Source organism: Mustela lutreola, chromosome 7 (genome assembly GCF_030435805.1).
Source record: "Mustela lutreola isolate mMusLut2 chromosome 7, mMusLut2.pri, whole genome shotgun sequence".
Lineage (NCBI taxonomy): Eukaryota > Metazoa > Chordata > Mammalia > Carnivora > Mustelidae > Mustela > Mustela lutreola.
The window spans coordinates 68231960-68252361 of NC_081296.1; the positions used below are offsets into that span (position 1 = coordinate 68231960).

Sequence of the window (20402 nt, forward strand, 5' to 3'; positions counted from 1 at the left end):
CTCGTCTCTTGTGGATAACAGCACATACTTTGGAAGGAGGCTGTGTGGTTTGGATCCCACTCATCCATTTACTCTCTGCTCTTGTTATCAGTCACCTTAAAACTCAGAGGCTTAAATAATAACTTACTATTTTCTCTGGTCTGAGGGTTGACTGGGCTCAGCTGGGTGGTTCTCAATCAGGGAGTGTCATGAAGGGACAGTCAAATGGCAGCTGGGGCAGGAACCGTCTGAGGGCTCAGCTGAGTTGGTTGTCCTTGACGGCCTCTTCACTTACCTCACCTAGGCTAGCGGTGCCTGAGCCTCTGTGTGACTAGCCTGGGCTTCCCTCACAGTATGTTGGTATCTGGGTGGTTAGACTTTTTCAATGTCACTTGGCTGCCTGTAGATCCAGCTGGAGACTTCAGGACTTATGATTAAGACTTGGGAAGTTACAAAACATCACTCCTGGAGAATTGTACTCGTCAAAAAAGTGAGTCAGAAGGCTGTCCTAGATTCAAGGGGAGGGGTCTACAGGAGGCATGAATATCGGGAGCATGGTACATGGTGGTGGGGGTGGTGGGAGGAGGAGGAGGCATCTTTTGAGACTAGCTACCACACTTCTAGAGGACTGTGGGCAAGTTACTTACTTACTCTTTATGCCTCATTTTTCTCTCCTGTGAAATGTGAAATGTGCTTCATACTTCATAGAGCTCTTGTGCGGAGCAAATGAGGTAATAATGTATGAAAAGCAATTTACAATGTGCTGTGGAAGTATTAGCCATTATTATTACTCAAGAGTAAGGAATGAAGCTTTTCTCTGACTAATCTCTGCATCCCAATGTCTATGAAATATTTGAAGATCATGAGCTGCTCCATAGTGGATAGTAAGATAAGTGATTTTCTCCCTACCCCCCCCCCCCCAAAAAAAAATTTTTACAAGGGTAGGTAGGTTTAAAGTTTGGGTAGAAGCAGTCATTCCTCATGATCAAGCATGCATTTAAAATATTGACAGAAGTAAAAATAGCTGCCAGGGCTGGGCAAAGGCCCTTCTGAGTCACAGTGATGACAGGCTCACATCAGGGACAGGAGCAGCAGCACTTGTGGTGTGGAATTTCCTGTGGCAGTGGCGGAAAAGGAGCCATGAATGCGTCTGTCAGCAAACTTCCCTGAAACAAAAAGGAACCAGGATTTCCTGTGGGAGGCCCAAGGAGCGAGTGGTGTCCAGGACCTCACACCCTAACTGGCCTTAGCACAGCCAGAAAACAGGATCTGCCAACAAATCATCGTGGGTCAGCCCCGTTCCCTGGGGGATGGACACTTCTGTTGTTGCCAAATTCAAACAAAGCTCTGAGGCAAGCATTGAGCTCAAGCTCTAAACATAAAAATGGCTTCGTGGTCTGAGGTTGAAGTCATATGTTCTATTCTACAGAATTCTCTACCATGTCATCCTTTACCTCACACTCCTCCATATTCCGTGCAATCTCCAGGACAAAACCCAGTCTCCTGTCATGTGTGGCCCCACACATGCCCATGTTCCACAATGCACATTCCTCCAAAGGGCTCCAGCTCACACATGATCCTCTGTTCATGAACATACCTTCTGCTGCCTGGAAAATGGTAACAATTATAAGGACAGCCATGGTTATCTTTTCCGTGACTATGCACCAGACAGGTGCTGTGGTAGGAGTTTCATACCATCATCTTACTATATCTTCACTCTATCTGATAACGCCCTGAGCTTGCAGGTTGATGAACTCATTTGTTTACCTGGAAGCCCTGATCAAGATGTGCTGCTTCATAAGGTTAGACATATAGATCAATGAAATAAAACTGAGAGTGCAGAAATAAAGCTTCACATTTACAGCCAATTGATTTTCAAAGAGGGTGCCAAGACAATTCAATGAAGGAAAGTACTGTCTTTTCAACAAATGGGTGCTGGAGGACTGGATATACACATGCAAAACAATCAAGGTGAATCCCAACCTCACACCATATACAAAAATTAACTTAAAATAGATCAATGACCTAAATGCAAGTGCTAGAACTATAAACCTCTCAAAAAAAAAAAAATACAGTATTGAAGTTTCATGAGCTTGGGTTAGGCAAAGTGACAGAAATTAAAATAGATAAATTAGCTTTCATTAAAATGAAAAAGTTCTGTGCTTCAGACAATATCATATAGACAGTGAAAAGACAACCACGACATCAGACAAAATAAATATTTGAAGATCATATATCTGACTGTATAGAGAACACATAAAGAATGTTAAACTCAATAAAAGACAAATAATCCAATTAAAAATGGGCAAAAAATCTATATATACATTTCTTTAAAGAAGATATATCAATGGCTAACAAAGCACATGAGAAGATGATCAGCATCATTAGCCTTCAGAGAAATGCAGATTGAAACCATAATGAAATACTAGTTCATACCTACTGGGATGGTTCTAATTAAAACGACAGTGTTGATGAGGATGTGGAGAAACTAGAACAGTTGTACTCTGCTGGTGGGAATGTAAAATGATGCACCCACTTTGGAGCACTGAGTTCCTCAAAACACTGAGTTGCCATGGGACCCAGCAATTCTGCTTCTAGGTAAATACCCAAGAAAATTGAAAATGTATGTTATTGCAAGAACTCCTACATGAATGATCACATCATTATTCAAAATGGCCCAAACTGTGGAAACCCAAATGTCCATCAATTGATGCATTAATCAAATGTTACATGGCAATACAATGGAATGCTATTCAACCCCAAAAAGGAATGAAGTACTGATACCTATTATAACATGGATGAACATTGAACACATTATGCTAAGTGGAAAAAGCCAGATAAAAAGGCCACATATTCTATTTATATGAAATGTCCAGAATAGGCAAATCCACAGACACAGAAAGTAGTGGTCACCAGGGTCTGGGGGGTGGGGGGAAAATTGATAGTCATTGTTAATGAGTATTCAGTTTCTTCTTGGGGTGATGGAAATGTTCTAAAATTGGTTTTGGTGATGGTTGCACAATTTTGTAAATATATAAAAAACCTACTAAATTGTTGAGACAGGGAGAAAATGCAAGTCCAAAAGGAAAAAAAAAAAAGAAGGGGGAGAAGAAGAGTCCCTACTACCTTCCACTCCCCACTGGGGACTGGTGGGGTCCCTACTCACTGTACTTCTTGATTGGAACTCCTGTAACACACAGGATAGCCCTGACTTGTTTGCAGGTCTATCCACCCCAACTGAGTATGAGTGCCCTGGCCAAAGCCTGTGTCCGACTCATTTTGAATCCTGGCATCTAGGACAGTACTTGCCACCCAGTGGATAATTGATCTAAATGTGTGTTGAATGAACAGTCTCTAGCATGCCCCTAACATTATACACCACTCTTTATACCATCACTTCTACAATAAAAGAATATTGAAAAGATCACACACACACACACACACAATCTGTTATTTTAAAATTCTTTTCCATCAATTATTTTTAAAACTGGATGATTGATTAGAGTGGTATCTCTTTTCTACAGCTAGAGGGGCCTATGATTTCAAAATTTAAAAGCTAATCATCAATAAAACAACTGAGAGATGTGGATAAGAGGTAAGAGGTAGGAACACTTATCTAAAAATAGAATATTCAGTCCCTGAGCAACAAACTATATTGTGGACCACTTGACAAACATCTCCCCTACCCATAAGACTTCAAGAAGCAAGAAACCAATATGAAGGCTGATTAAGCTCAGCCTGTGAGAACTCTTTGGCCTTCCACAGCAACAACGACAATAATACAAGGAGATTATGAGAGTAATAAGAGCAGCTAACATGCACTGAGCACTTTTTATGCGCTGGGCGGGGCATGGTTTCCTGCATTCTGTGTGTTAACCGGGTGACAACAACATGGCATGTGAGGTTCTATCGTTACTCTCCCTTTACAGACTCTCTACTTCCCCAAGGTCACATGAGCGGTACACAGCTGAGCTGGACCCAGGAAGACCAGAACTACTGCCCATGCTTCCCGCTATACTATGTTCAGGATTTCAATCCCTTGACTGGACCCAAGAAAACAATTTGTTTGATTCTGGGATTACAGACCAGCTGATGGAGGTCACAGAAAAGACCCTGGGGGGTGAGGGGTGGGGATGGAGAAGAACGGAAACATGAATATTCAGAAACTGAAATCCGGGGCGCCTGGGTGGCTCAGTGGGTTAAGCCGCTGCCTTCGGCTCAGGTCATGATCTCAGGGTCCTGGGATCGAGTCCCGCATCGGGCTCTCTGTTCAGCAGGGGGCCTGCTTCCCTCTCTCTCTCTCTCTCTGCCTGCCTCTCCGTCTACTTGTGATTTCTCTCTGTCAAATAAATAAATAAATAAAATCTTTAAAAAAAAAAAAAAAAAGAAACTGAAATCCGTGTGTCAATATCTGACAGCTGAACATCTATTAGTTTATATACCCTTTATATATCGGGTGGGAAATATCTGAACAGACAGCTGAAACTTGCAAGACCTCACCCAGCCTCAATCTGAAGGTTGGTTCCCTCTGGGCTTTAAGCCCCAGGCCTCCCTACCTCCCGAGAGTGGGCAGCTCCACACCAGTCCCTCTCATTGTGCTCAGGGTCTCATCTGTTCCTTCCTGGCCTTCACCACTATTTATAAGGATTTATTCATTTGTTCCTTTGTTTCCCTGCTGACCTTGTCTGACCCTCCCATCAGAACATGAATTCCGTAAGGGCAGTGACTGTGTCCATTTTTGGCCTACAGTTTGTTGGATGGATTTAAGTCTGTTGAGGGGACACCTTTCTTTCATAACAGTTGGGTGCATTAGTGACCGGCCGGATGAGCACACTGGGCTGTGGCCACTGTAGGCCGGGGCGGGTCCTTGTTCATCTTCCTACTCCCCGTTCCTAGCCTGGTACTTGGCACACAAGAGTTCACTGCATCTCAGTGGAACTTGATCCTTAATGAATTGCTGTCAACCTAGACGCCAGTCTCTACTGGTGTACCTCAAGGTTTGGCCCTGTTCACCCAACTTCTGGATCCAAGGGTGATGGCCCAAGACCGTGCTGATGAAAACTGGGAACGCCTTGAAGCTGGGAGGAGCCACAGCGGACAAGGAAAGGAGCTAAGAGAGCACGAACTGTGGTTAGGCCCAAGCCCCAAGAAACAGAACAAAAAATCAAGAAACCCCATAGCAACCACAGGATGGGGAGCTAGGGGCTGCAGGTCCATTGAGCTCTTGTGACTGCAGTCTCTAGTGCTGCAGGAAAGCTGGAATGGCCCTGAGCTGCATCCGTGATTGGGTGGCGACCAGAATGAGGGAAAGGAGAATGCTGCCTTACCCACCCCCATTTATTCAGTTATTATTTCTACCCAGGTAAAGTCTGAATACCCGTGTTCCAGGGACATTAGCAGGCCCCTCTCAGAAAGTCTCCATGAAGTTCGGAGCTCACATCCACAGCCCAGGCTGTGCAGCCCACCTTCAGAATGGGATTCCCCTGACATCGCTGTCCCACGCAGGTTGCTGCTGGCCTCCGAAGTCTCTAGCTCTCCGCTCTCCCCAAGCTTCTTAGAAGGGTCTTTGCTGCAGTCAACTGTGCCTAACACCTTGCTCCAGGTCTTCTTGGTCTCTTAGAGGAAGAAGACTCCTTCTTCTTTGTGTATGTGTGTGTTTTCCTCCCTAGGCCGAGTGAGTCCCAAAGCCCGAGGGTGGAAGTCAGTCTTATTGGGACACCTCTCAATGTTCACTCCTTTCTTGGACTGCCTTCAAACTCTGGCCTTTCAAGTTCAAAAGACGTGTCAAGTAGGTGTGTCTGTGCTTCCTTGATTTTGGTTTGCTTGTAGCTTTTCTATTTTTTCTGTACCTTCATTAATTCCAGGTTGGAGCTGCATGTCCCTTTTCCCCAGGTCTGTCACAGCTCTTGTGTGATACTACATTTGGGAGGAGCTGGCAAACCCTTGAAACTGCCTATTCACGTTTCCTGTCATCTCCATAGATGCCCTTTTTATTCCTGAAGGCTTTCCTTAACATTGCTAAAGTTAAGGGGACTTAAGGATGTCAGTATGTGAATGTTAAAACATGAATCAATTTTTGAAGCTAATGTGATTGTTGAAGCTACTGTGAGGGCCATGTTATCTGAAGCACATTTTGATCCCTTTTGTTGCATATGCATTACTGTAATTTTTTTTTAAAGATTTTATTTATTTATTTGACACACAGAGATTACAAGTAGGCAGAGAGACAGGCAGACAGAGGGAAGCAGGCTCCCCGCCGAGCAGAGAGCCCGACATGGGACTTGATCCCAGGACCCCAGGACCATGACCTGAGCCGAAGCCAGAGGCTCAACCCACTGAGCCACCCAGTGCGCCCCTGCATTACTGTAATTTATTGCTTTTACCAGCAGGACATTTTCTACTCCTGCTTCCGCTTCCCCCCTCTCTTCCCAGTTGCATTCATTGACTTAATATGAGAAGGGCTTGATGCTCTCAAATTTTCAGCTGACAGGTACTGGTCTCAGAGGAATAGATCCAGCTGTCGGAAAGTTCAGACTAAGAGTTTTTCTCTTTTGGAGTAATTTACATTTCTAAAAGAAAAACTGTACTACTTGTGTTACCAAAGTGAAGGCTGTTGAAGGTGACACAAAACCTCATCCTTTCAGGAAACCACAGGAATACTTACTCACTGCTAAAGCGCCTTCCATATGCTTCTATGTTAAATAGATGGACAAGAATGCCACCTGCCACATTCAAATTTTTCAGTGTTCTTCTTGTCCGACCAGCGCATTACAATCAGAGCCAGAGCCCAGAGATTCGGACCAGGAGTTGGGAATATACTTGTGTTCATGCCTGAATCCAGAGATAAGTCCCAGATGATGCTTAGGATCAGCATGGATAAACAGTATTTTAGGAAGTAAACAGGCCAGGAGCCAGAATAACAAGAAAGTGGGAATGAAAATAAGGATGTGTGGGTAAGCAAAAAACCTGGAGGCTGGGGTGCCTGGGTGGCTCAGTGGTTTAAGCCTCTGCCTTTGGCTCGGGTCATGAACTCAGGGTCCTGGGATCGAGCCCCGCATTGGGCTCTCTGCTCAGTGGGGAGACTGCCTGCCCGCACCCCCCCCCCCCACCCCCCATCTTTGCCTGACACTGCTCTGCCTACTTGTGATCTCTCTCTGTCAAATTAATAAATAAAATCTTAAAAAAAAAAAAAAACCAAACTTGGATGCTGTCGTCAGGGCAAAGGGTGTTTCTTAAGAGTAAACCAGGGGTGCCTGGGCAGCTCAGTCTTTTGCATCTGCCTTTGGGTCAGGTCATGATCCCAGGGGTCCTGGGATGGAGCCCCACATAGGGCTCCTTGCTCTTGGGGAAGCCTGCTTCTCCCTCTCCCTTCACACCCCGCTTATATTCCTTCTCTTGCTGTGTGTCTCTCTCTGTCAAATAAATAAATAAAATCTTTAAAAAAAAAGTGAATCAACTAACTTACATTTTGCTCACACCTTTCAAGAAGATAACTTAGAAAATCTTAAAAATCCAAACATTCTTCTATTGGCTACAAGAAAAGAATCAGGAAATGTTCCTTGGACTTTTATTAGCTATTACTTGATTAGAAAAAAATTATTATTATAAATATATCAGAACATTTTTATCTGGGCTTGATGGATATTTTTTATGTCAGCTAAGAAAACTACAGTTTAGTAACTAAGCTCAATCTTTTGTTTCTAAAGATTTTCCACAAACTATAATTAAACTAAGGAACATCTGAATAGTAACGGGTTTCCATATGGAGTATACTAAAAATTGTTCCAAAATCAATCACCTTGGTGGGTTTTATTTATAGAGCTACCAAATGGATTTAGGTAATACACTCCCCAAATGTTGACTATGCCTTCTTGTTTTACTCTGAAGCGCAGAATAGGGACACAAGGGGTCCAGTGATCTGACTGCTAGAGAAAATGTTACGATTCTGCAAGTACAAGGATCCTAATTGGTAAAGCTCACTTCTTTCTTTCTTGTTTATCCTCATCACCCGCTTTCCCTGTCCCCCCACTCCCTCCGGGAACAATCAGTTTGTTCTCTATAATTAAGAGTCTGTTTGCTGGTTTGTCTCTCTTTTTTCCCCTTGTTTGTTTTGTTTCTTAATTTCCACATATGAGTGAGATCATATGCTTTCTTTCTCAGACTTATTTTGCTTAGCATAATGCACTCTAGCTCTATCCATGTTGTTGCAATGGCAAGATTTCATTCTTTCTTATGGCTGAGTAATATTCCATTACACACACACACATACATACCACATCTTTATTCATTCACCAATTGGTGGACACATGGCAGCTTCTGTAATTTGGCTATTATATATAATGCTGCTATAAACACAGGTGTGCATGTATCCCTTTGAATTTGTGTTTTTGTATTTTTGGGTAGATACCCTAGTAGTGCAAATACTCGATCATAGGGTGGTTTCATTTTTAATTTTTTGAGGAACCTCCATACTGTTTTCCACAGTGGCTGCACCAGTTCGCATTCCCACCAACAGTGCAAGAGGGTTCCCTTTCTCTACATCCTTGCCAACACCTGTTGTTTGGTAAAGGTCTCTTCTAACCATAAGAGCGGGTCTGGCATGCTTTACCTCCAATCTGACACCACAAAATACAAACGATCACATAGAAATGTCAAATGTTTCTTCCCATCACCTACAACTTTGGACTAGAGAGGAGCCACAACTGTGAACGCTATGTCCTCCTTGTAATCGCACTTACTCCCTCTTCTCAGCACCGGACAAAAAGGAACCAGGCTTATCATATCATGAGAGAGAGGAATAAGCCAGGAAGAATGGAGCCCCTGGTGAGGTGAGATACGTTACTGAACCCCATGTTCAGAGTCCCCATTTTGCTTTCACCACTAAGGTGTCAGGACTCCTTCCTGGAGCTACACACTCACTGACCATCTGGCCCCCAGAGCTCTGGACACTGGGGTCTGCCAATGCAGTCCCTCCCAACCTCCGCCTGCAGCACCCAGTGAACAGTGTTTCCTGTGTCCACTCCCCAGATGTCAAGCTCAGTCACCCATCTGCCTAGTTGCTGGGGCAAAGGCTCTCACAATCCGTTGGAAGGCTCTGCTTTCCCAGGGGAGGGAGGGCAAGTGGGGTTTACCTGGCCAGGGCTGAGCTTCTGTTAGTGCATGAGTATAAGCAGGTTGAATGTAGATGGCAAATCCCCAATGATGAGCCCAGTGTAGACATACAGCAAGGGCTCAGTATAAGGTGGATGTTCTCATACTGCTATTACGGATACACACCTAAAGAGACCCTCTAGATGTGTAAGAGGCATCTGCCTGATCAGACTCTGCTTCTTGAAGGTTAATCCATCAGCTGCACCAAGGGACAAGCAGAAGGCACAGCAGCTGCCATCTTTCCTCTTTTAGAGACAGAACGCCCATAAGGAAGTCAAAGCCCCACTCATAAAGTCAATGGCAGATGTTTCAAACATCCTACGGCTCATTGTTTATACCTCCTCCCTCATCCAATGTCGACATAAGCGACTGGTGAAGGTGGTGCCATGATTACAAGGCTGGAGGGATGGAAGCAGCATGAGGGTGAGTGGGAATGCAGCACTGTATGCAGCAGTTTAAGCTGGAGCAGCTCTAAAATAGTATAGATTCTTCGGAGTGAGCGTGTAGAAATGGACAGCTGAGGGAACCCCTGGCCACCAGCTGTGTACCAAACACAGGTTGGTACTCAGGCTTGGGAACGTCAGCCCTGGTGCAGGGTGCCGTCATCCTTATCAGCTCTTGGTCCCTCCCCACCAGCTGCTCTGTCTGTCAGGATGGCAGGGGCCACCGAGCAACAACTGCTTGGAACCACGTAGACTATTTCTGGGCACGGGATGTGAGTAAGTGCATGCCATCGTAAGACCAGGATGTGAGTCAGATTGCTATAAAGAGTTAAAAAGGACTGGTCTTCAAAGCCTCCCAGAAGCAGTCTGCCATGCTACACGGCTATAGGGGAGCTATAGTCTGAAAGACACTTATAATCATGGAGCCAAGGAGAGGCCATGAAGAATATGGATGATTAACATCTGCTTTCAGCTCAGGTCATCCCAGAATCGTGGGATCGAGTCCTACATCAGGCTCCCTGCTCAGCAGAGAGCCTGCTTCTCCCTCTGCCTCTGCTGCTCCCTCCGCTTATGCTCTATTTCACTCTCTGTCAAATAAATAAATAAAATCTTAAAAGAATATGGATGATTAGAATCAACCAAGTGATAGCAGCAGTCAGAGACAGACAGCTCAGAAAAGCTGTGGGACATGCGGTGGCTTTACTTTCCTCTTAAAACAAAACATTTTATCTGCAGAGCAACTTTTACGGGGCCAAATGAGTGGTCCAAAACTGGCTCTGAAAAAAAAAATCTACTGGCACTAAGGCATACAGATACAAAAATGACATCTGTTCGTAGCACTCTTTATAACAGTAGAAAATTATTAACCATCCAAATATCCACAAATTAGTTAAATAAACTGTGTTGTTCCTTTGATGGAAACTAAGCAGCTCTTAAGAGGAATAAAGTAATTTAACTATACTAGCATGGAACAGTGTCTGTGATAGACCATTACAGCAAAAAAAAAATCAAGTTGTAGAAAATGTGCCAAGAGATGGCATTTGGGTTAAAAATGGTATGTTTGTACATGTGCAGGAAAAAGTCTCTAAGGAGCTGGAGCACTCCAGTGTTAACTGTGACAGAGATATTTCGCCCGTCCCTATTCATTGCTTGAATCCTTTACAAAAAACATGACTTTTACAACAGAAAATAAAATTAACAGGTATTTATGAGAGAAGAAAAGTATTATGCCATTTTTTTTCTATGAGGAATAATCTTGAAAGCCTCAGGGCGGCCTATGGCCCACAGAATCCCTGACTCAGGCATGAAGGCACAGCAAGGCAGGACCCAGCTCTCTGCGGGTCCATGGAGGGTACAAAGTCAGTATCCCCTAAATGCCATGAGAAAGGAGGGCTTAGAGGTTTCAGGGGCCTCCATAGATGACCTCTGAGTGCCATCCAGTCTTCTCTTTCCCCATCTTGTGGCCTCCCTTAGGTAATTCCCACTCATCCTATAGGTCTTGGCTCAGGTGTCGCCTCTCCCGGGGAATCTTTCTGAACATCGCAAGGCCAGGCCAGTTCCCCTTCCTCCCAGATACAGTTCTCACTTTCTATTTCCCTGCGATAATTGGCTCCATGTCTGTCTTCCCCATGGGAACAGGAGCTCCTGAAGGCAGAACCTTGGCCTCTTTTTGCCACATCCCAGCAGACAGAGCAGCGTCTGGCCCATGACAAAGGCTGACACAAAGGGAGGGTGCTGCGGGGGCAACGGGGGTGGGATGGGGGAGGGAGGGAGAGTGGCGGGGACAGCTTCTCTCCTTTGCAGTGACTACTCCTCTCCTTTATTTGTTGTCCTATGTGTCCAAGGGAATGGTTAGTAGGGATATGAAGGTCCCCTCCCAAACTCAGAAGAATTATGTCAGGTGGGAACTAGTGGCAGATGGCAGCATTTAAAGGAACTAAGAGATTACAGCTAACACTTCAGAAAGTTTCTCAGCCGAAAGGCAGGACCTTCGATGCTCTCTATGCCTGCCTCCTGTTATTTCTTGGGGCCCCCCGGCTCTGGACCCCTGATCTGTCCAGGGTAGCTAGAGGCATCCCGGTGTCGGGGTGGGATTGGATGGAATCCCTCTTGACAGACATCCCTGCTGGTGTGACAGTGAGCCTCAGCAGTGCTGGGGTTGGGGCGGGGGGGGGGTGGGGGAAGAGGGGACACTGACCTCGGCTGATGCGCTGCTTCTCCCCAGACAGGATGCCAGGGCTGTCGATGATGCTGATGCTCTTCAGGACCTGATTGGGCAGCTGGGAGCACATGAATCTGGAAAAAAGGATCAAAGGTGGGATCAGGAACCACACCTCTCCAAGCTCCAACAAGATCCTTGGCCTCTTAAGGTTATTGCCATTGTCTGCAAAAGGACTCTCTGCACAGACAGCACATCCACTGGTGCCACGGGGCCAGGTGCTGGACCAGGGGGCGGGTATGCTGTCACCTGCCACCAGATCCTTAACTGCTAACTTTGATTTTAGCTGATATTTACTGAATGCTTCAGTATTTTACAAACACCATCTCATTTGTCCCTCAGAGTAACCCCTTGAGGAAGAAATTCCTATTAACATCAGAGAAGTAACTTACACAGCATCACTCAGAGCTTAAACCCAGGTCAGCCAGATACAAAGTCCATCAGCCTTGCTTGCTTCTTTTCTGTGCTTCTCCTTGGCCAAGTGTCCTGGGCTTCTTCTCCCAGGGCAGACCATACCTCCCTCAGGGTCACAGCCCTGCCATGCCGGAGTACCCTAAGCTCCCTGTCCAGCCACACCGCCCACTCCCTGCTGTGGCCGTGGAGGTACTGGGGCTTATTTTCACTGTTGCCCTGGTGACTCAGCATCCAGTCCAGTGCCCATCTGGCTTCAAGCCCTGCAAGTACCCGTGGGCCACACTCCAAATCCTCCAGGTGCCTCAGACTCCGAGGGGTAGCCAAAGAGTGGATAAAGTGGCAGGGGCATGGGAGAGTTCCGGTGGTGCAGCTCAAGCCTCCTTCCTTGGCCCTCACATTCCTGATACCATTTCTTCCTTCTCATCCCCATCCTCCTGCGGTCAGCTGCCCTGGCCTCAGCCTACCCAAAGCAGAGTGGCGTGGGAGGAAAATTTGGCTGTTAGGTCAGCAGACTGGGTTCAGGTTCAGCTCAGCCTTTGCCAATTATTTTCTGTGGGACCCTGGACAAGGGCCTCCCAGCTCCAGGCCTGTGTCCTTATGTGTAAATGGAGATACTTGGATGGGGACCGGTAAGGTCCTTTTTAGCTTTAATAGTGAATAACTCTAGAGTAGCAGAGGGAAACATTTTGTTCCTTTTATCCAGGCAGCAAAGCCCAAGGTGCATCTCTGGTAGTCACTGTGTGTTTTTTTCTTTCTTTCTTTCTTTCTTTCTTTCTTTTTTTTTTTTTTTTTAAGATTTTATTTATTTATTTGATAAAGAAAGAACGTGTGCATGCACACACACAAATGGGGGAACAGCAGAGGGAGAGGGAGAAGCAGGCTGCCCGCTGAGTTGGGGGCCAAATGCAGTACTTGATCCCAGGATTCTGAGATCACAACCTGAGCCGAAGGCGAAGGCGGACGCTTAACCGACTGAGCCACCCAGGCGCCCCGTTGTGTCTGTTTTAAGGCAAAACCTATAGAGTGGCTCTCCTCCTGTTTTGTAATTGGATAACTGTAATGGTCTATCACAGACATTGTTCCATGCTAGTATAGTTAAATTACTTTATTCCTCTTAAGAGCTGCTTAGTTTCCATCAAAGGGACATAACACAGTTTATTTAACTAATTTGTGGCTATTTGGATGGTTAATAATTTTCTACTGTTATAAAGAGTGCTACGAACAGATGTCATTTTTGTATCTGTGTGGGCCGAAGGCTGGAAAACCCTCAGTGAAAGCTCAATTATTTCATTCAGGAGAACTGGTGGGATCACTCAGAAAGTAAATATGCTGGGAATGCAGGCCGGGGGCCACGCCAGCCTTCACAGTGCACACGTGGATGGCACAGTCCCCCGGCCAGGGTGGGGTCACGGCCTCACAGGCAGTGGGTGGGCAGTCCCGAGCAAGAGGTACAATTACTGACATTTCAAAGTAGCTTTCTTTGAAGGTGCTCAGGACAAGTTTCCCACACATTCTTTTCTATATTTTCAGGTCAGCCCGGACAGATGTAGGAAAAGATACTAGGGTCATTTTGCAGCTGGAAAAGCTGAAGCTCAAAGTCGTTATGACATCTTGAGGTCACACCGTGAAGGTATGGCTGGCTGGAGAGGGCGACCTAATATACCTGATGTCTGCTGAGCTAGACTCAACCAATAAATGTTAAAAATAAACGGTCAGGCTAATTGAAGAGAACCTCTCATTTCTGATTTTCTCCTGCCCCTCATGCACCCTCCAGACTTTTCAGTAAATCCCACTGTCCAAACTTGGGAGACCAGATCTGTGAGAACGAAGTGCACAGAGATCACTAAGCATTTACTCTTTGTAAATTCACAGAGAAAAAACCACCACATTTGAGGCTTGGAACTGAGGTAGGAACAGAGTTCTGAGCACATTTGTGGTAGACTGCATGTCTCATCAGTAATGATTCCGTCTCTTATCACAGTCCCATCTTTTTTATTAGATGGCTTGAAACATTTGATAATGCTGAAAAACTGCATGTATGTGGAACTATTTTACACAAAGTATTCCTGTGAGAGACTGACCTTTCTCCAAAGCCACAAGCTCACACTCACTAGCAACTTTTTCAAAACACAAAACCCCTGGATTCTAGTGTGGAGTTAAACAGAAGGATCCCAAATGTGTAAACTGTCCACTCTCTCTCTGCAAAGTGACAAACTTTCAACAACTCGCATGCCTCCTGACATAACAGCAGAGGCGAAATCAGGCAAAATCTGTGAGCCACAAAACAAGATGTGGTCAGATGCAGTGAATGTGGAGACGTTACCTCACAACAAACAAGGGGGCAGGCTGAGGGACCCACAGGGATAACTGTAGAAAAGGGGAGGAGGGGGAAGAGGAGGGGGTAAGTGGAGGGGGGGTAGGGGATGGGGCAGTGGAGAGAAGGGAGAAGATGGCGGAGAGAGGAGGAGGGAGCTCACTAGGGGCACCCTGAGAGATAGTGGCTGGGTTGTGTGTGCAAAACCAGACTACACTCCATGAAAGAAAGCAAGAAAGCTTGGGGCTGGGGTGGGGGTCAGGGGGGTGTGGTGGTGGTGGTGGTGAGAGGGTCAGGAAGGGGGAGGGTAGGTAGGGGTGTTGTGGCAGGGGAGCACAAAGCATGAGTCAGCTTTCAGACCCCTGTGTGGGGGCAGGCGTCTTACAAGAGGAGTTAAACCACACATAGTTTCCTAAATAATTATAATCAGAAAAAAACCCTAATGCAATGCTGTTACAGCAATCCTGTATTACTTTTATGCTCTAAGAAAGGAAGGTGAAAGGCAAGGTTATTTACTGGGTATATTACAGTCAGCCCTGAGTCAGGCTTCTCTTGTTTATGTTTGTGTGCTGAAGTGTTTCCAAGCACAGATTTGCTGTCCCAAGATGGATTTCCTCTTCCTTCCCAGAGTGACTAACCTAAGTGTACCTGGACCTTGCCTCCTACAGTTTCCCATGAAATAGGCAGACCTGTGTTGGTTAAGCCCAGGAGCCTCACGGAAGCTGTTAGGCAGTGTCTGCTCACCCAGAGCTGCCCTGATGCCTCTTGTTCTCTGATAAAAGGAGGGGAAGATGGGCACAGACTCTGCGCTTGACCCCCATCCCCTGCCACTTCCCAAAGGCGGCTCAGGGTTAGCAGAAAGGGGGCTGGATCAAGGAACAGTCTGGACTCTGAGGTCCTGCCACATAGTAAAACAGGGAGGAGAGGGATTTTAAACAGAGAGGAGTAGGGATTTTAAAACTGCCTCCAAATGCTAACATTCCAATTTAATGATCAACATTTTAAAAGAACTGGGCAGTATCTTCATACTGCTTTTGCTTTCCAAACAATGTCATGATATCCAGCAGTTACAGTAACCATAAAATGGCACCAACATTTACCGTCCCCCTACTATGTGTCTAAGTGCTGCACTTAACACTTTCTGTATACATTTTAACTCACTCAATCCTCACCACAGCCTGAGAGGTAGGGGCTGTGTGTTGCCGTTTACACAGGACGAGAATGGGGCACTGAGGGGTACATACCACAACTTGTCAAGTCACATGGCTGGTAGGCAATGGAGCTGGGATGCTAAGCTAGGAGTTTGGCCTTGGGCTGGGGTTTTTGACTACTAGACTCCTACCACCATTTTGTGTGTGCAAGCCAACCTCATCACATTAGGCAACATCCTCCAACAAGGAAGTGATGTGCCAGGGCACCTGGGTGGCTCAGTGGGTTAAAGCCTCTGCCTTCAGCTCAGATCATGATCCCAGGGTCCTGGGATTGAGCCCCGAATAGGGGCTCTCTGCTCAGCAGGGAGCCTGCTTCCCTTCCTCTCTCTCTGCCTGCCTCTCTGCCTGTGATCTCTCTCTCTCTAAATAAAATCTTAAAAAAACAAAACAAAACAAGGGAGTGACTGCCACAGCCTTGGAATCCCACACCAGAGACTCCCCTGTGATGTGCTCTCAGTCCAACACTGGAGGGCGGAGGTGCCAGAGCCAGAAGACGTTGCTCACTCACGCTGTGAGCTCTAGGGATCTAAGCACTTCTACCAGCCCCAGAACTCCCACCTTGTCATCAGGCTCAGAGCACATCGGATGCTTACAAGGGACACAAGGGACAACCCCTTCAAGCCCACTTGAGAGAGACCAGATAGAGGACATGACTTCCTAAGATGGCACAGTAAAGAGCACACAATACACAAAAAAGACTTTTACAACCAAGCCCCAATCATTATCACCACACGGTTCTGCCACGAATGGCTGATCAAAACTTCCAGTACCCAGGAGAAATTTAACTTCATATCCAGACTCTAAGGAGCCCACAGCTACCCCCTTTGATTGAATCTTACAGCATCACCAGTTTTACAAGTCAAGGCTGGCTGAATGTTGGAAATTTCATGTGGTATGACCCAAATAGGTAATTTTCTACACTGAAGTCTCTCTTTCCTGATTGCTGCAGTGAGGAATGGCAACATGCCGGCACTGGGAGGGTCTGCCTGGGGGCAGCAGGTGAAGCTGGTTTTCTGGTCTCTGAGGACCAGGACCACAGAGGCAGCTGCCAGTGACCGGTGAAGAGCAATGGTCAGTGACCGAGCAGCCACCACAAATCCTGAGCTTAAAGATTAATGGGAAGAGCTTCAGGGCGATTATTATGGGTAAACACCACAAAGGAAACAAATAAACCAACAGAACCAGTCTGTCACTCAGATTAAAAAGAAAGTAACAAATTTGCTGGTGATTCTTGGCAAAAATCTCTCTTCCTTCGTCTCTGCATCTAAATTAGCTGAGGGAGCCTGCACGTGTCTGGACTGATGCTGTATGTTTGTGGGAAGTCAGACAAAAAAAAAATATCCCAGTGGTGCTAAGTGACTGTAACATTCGTATAAAAAAAAGTCTATTACTAAAGCTTTGTTTAATTTCAGAGTGGTGACAGGGTATATGTCCAAAAATACACTTGTGTGTTCTAGTATTGTTAAATCTTCACAGCAATGTGAGACAGTGGATTTGTATTTTCTCGTCGCTATGATCAGGCCTGGCTAAAAGGACAGGTATGTTGGAAGTATCCCTCAGATTCCTTCAGCTCGAAAGAAAGTTGCAAAATTTCAGTCCCTGGGGCTGCTGGTTAAAGCTATTTTTCAAAAGGAAACAGAGGCAATGAGGAAATGAGATGAATTTCTTCTGTGGACAACTGCAATTTAAAATTAAACTAGATCCTAAACAAAATACAATGCCTACAGCTATCTGGATTTAAAAAAAAAAAAAAAAAGACTACCATGTTTAGAAAAGTAGACTGAGGGAAAAACACAACACCCAGTTCAGAAGCAGATGGGTGGGGTGGGGAATGTCAGAGCTGGTCCTGACACTTCTGGAATTGATGAGGTACACGGTGCCTTCAGGCCTTGTGCCCTCGGGGGGGGGGGGGGCGATGCTGGCCATCCATCTTCTCCTGCCTGAGTAGGAACTGCCTCCAGGTGATAGACTGTAGAGCCTCAGGGACCACATTCCCACATGGGCAGCTCCCCGACAGGCCTGCCTGTGGAATTCCTCTCAAAAGCGAGGGAGTGCAGTGGAGTTTCGAAATGCTACATTCACGTTGTTTTCATAGACGTTTTCATGTTAGATTCAACTCCTTGTTCAAGTGTGGAATGTCTATAATTTGAAGCTGCCTTTTTGGGAATTTATCTTCTTTTCTCCAAACTGCTCCAGCGACTCTTTGTTACCTTTTTAGAAACCAGCCTTCCACATTGAAACTCAGGCTGCATGGGTTTGCCTAATGCTTCGAGGCTGACACCCTCCAGGTGTCACCTGGTACCACCTTATGAAGTACTAAGCTCTTTTAAAGATGCCCCAGGAGGCAGAGCCTTGAACCAATGCTTTGTAATGAGAAGGCCAGGGTAATGACATGTATCCCAGGGGTGACCTGTGGTTGCTGGGGGCGGGGGGCGGGGGTGCAGAGAAAGTTCTCCCCTGCAGACAACCAATCCCCATTCCTGCTATGTACTGTATTTGGACCTTGTTCCCAGAAAGTATGCTATGTCAAGAGGAGTTTGCCTGCCTTGAGGGGAGCCCCACAGGTGTTCCCACAGGGACAGTATAATTACAGGGACAGTATACTTACATACACATGTTTGAGCGCCCTACGCTAATTGACTTTTTTTCTTACATAAGCCCTGGGAGAAACAACAGCACCGTTGTGTGGATATGACTTAGTCACGCTGTTTACTCTCAGGTGCGATGAGATGCGTCCCATATGCACGGCCACAGAAACCCTTTTCCGCCAGCCGTCCAGCAGGTGCAGGGTGGTGGATGGAAGGGACAAGCAAACTGAATTCTAATAGAGTCTGCCTTTTCTTGGGTAAGTCATTCTACTTCTTTGCTCTCAGTTTTCTCTTCTGTTGAATGGCCACAGTAGCATTGTCTTATTAACCCAGAAAAAGTAGTGTGTGTGAAATTATTACTCTGTAACTGAGGACAAAATCATCACCTTTATCATTTTCTGTGGGCTACATTAAGGACAGCCTTCAAAGTTCCATAGGGGGCAGCAGGCAGTGATTCTCAGTCCACATGTCATGCCCTTTGGCAGTCCAGTGGTCACTAGTAGGGATTATGGGCCAGATGGCCTGAGTTCCAATTTGAGCTGCCACTTAGCAGCTGAGTGACCCAGTGGAAGTTAAATTAACGTCTGTACATCAATTCCTCCTGTTTACGTTGGAGGTAAGAGCAGCACCAGGTCACAGGGGTTTGCTGAGTATTTAGAGCTAACATACCAGTAAAGTTTAGAACTCTATCTGACACACAGTAAATGCTTATTATTATTTGTTAATATTTTTCTTTGTATTCTCAATTTAATTAATGCTTGATAACATAATGCATGGATTATTTTCAGCAAGTTTTAGATCCCAGATAATGAGCCTCACCATTCAAAATTTTCTTAATTGCTTTTTTATATTCATCTGCTGTATCTTTGGCATTTGAAAAAAGATTTGTTTGGGAAGTAAATCATCTGCCAAAAGAAAACAAGCCAATAGCCATTCTTTCAGGGTTTCCCCTTGTGAATAGGACTTCACAAAACAGGAATTTGAAAAAAGTGGCAGCTTATTTCTTTTTTAAGCCTTTGTCAGGCAAAAAGAGTAAGACATAAGGCAGTGGTAACAAAAACATGTAATTCCGGGCAGTGTCTCATGGTCAAGGAGCTTGTGGCCTGCACTTTCCAGGCCTCCGGAAACTTCCAGGACCCATCTTGGGACAGGAGGCCTGGCTGTTGCCTGCTCCATGACCAGGGCTCCCTGGGAGGCCCTGATGGGGGAACTTTTTGTCCCACTTCTCCTCAATTGTCTTGGGAGACCCTCTGGTGTTCTCCTGCCTGGGCTCCACCCCTACACTTCTCCCATAAGACAGGCTCTGGTGCAACCAAGGCTGCTCTGGAGATGAGGACGAAATGCCTCCCAGACAGCATCTTGTAAGTGGAAAAAAATCATCTGGACAGTATTCTGCAAATTACTGTCAGAAGCAAGAGATTTCTCTGTGACTCCCTTTACATCATCGCTCCATTTCTATCTATCCTACTGCCATAGTCCCTGGCTGCCATTTAAATGCCTTCTTTGATTTATGATAGGAGCATAAGAAAGCTCTTCGAGTCTGGTTTCTTCCAGATGCATCTCCGGAGGTTGCCTGTGCTGCCCCTGGCAGAGACACTGCACAGCACCTGGACACATCATTCTTTCCCTCGTCCTTGTGAATGGCGCCCCCTGGAGTTGTGCAATGAGAAATACCAGCCTCTCGGAGGATGACAGAGGGCCGGAAGGATATGTTTCTTTCTTTTTTTTTTTTTTTTTTTAAGAATTTATAAGAAAGCCAAAGTTGGTGGCATCACAATTCCAGACTTCAAGCTCTTTTACAAAGCTGTCATCATCAAGACAGTATGGTATTGGGACAAAAACAGAAACATAGATCAATGGAACAGAATAGAGAGCCCAGAAATAGACCCTCAACTCTATGGTCAACTAATCTTTGTCAAAGCAGGAGAGAATGTCCAATGAAAAAAAGACAGCCTCTTCAACAAATGGTGCTGGGAAAATTGGACAGCCACATGCAGAAAAATTAAATTGGACCATTTCCTTATACCACACACGAAAATAGACTCAAAATGGATGAAGGACCTCAATATGAGAAAGGAATCCATC

General features: G+C 45.7%; 1 protein-coding gene across 1 annotated transcript in view; it reads right to left on the bottom strand.

The window, feature by feature from the left end:
- EHD4 (EH domain containing 4) overlaps positions 1 to 20402 on the bottom strand; it is a 78743-nt gene that overhangs the window by 37811 nt on the left and 20530 nt on the right. The window contains exon 3 of the mRNA XM_059181253.1: positions 11770 to 11867. Within this exon, the coding sequence (XP_059037236.1) occupies positions 11770 to 11867 (98 nt within the window). The remainder of the gene's footprint in view (positions 1 to 11769; positions 11868 to 20402) is intronic.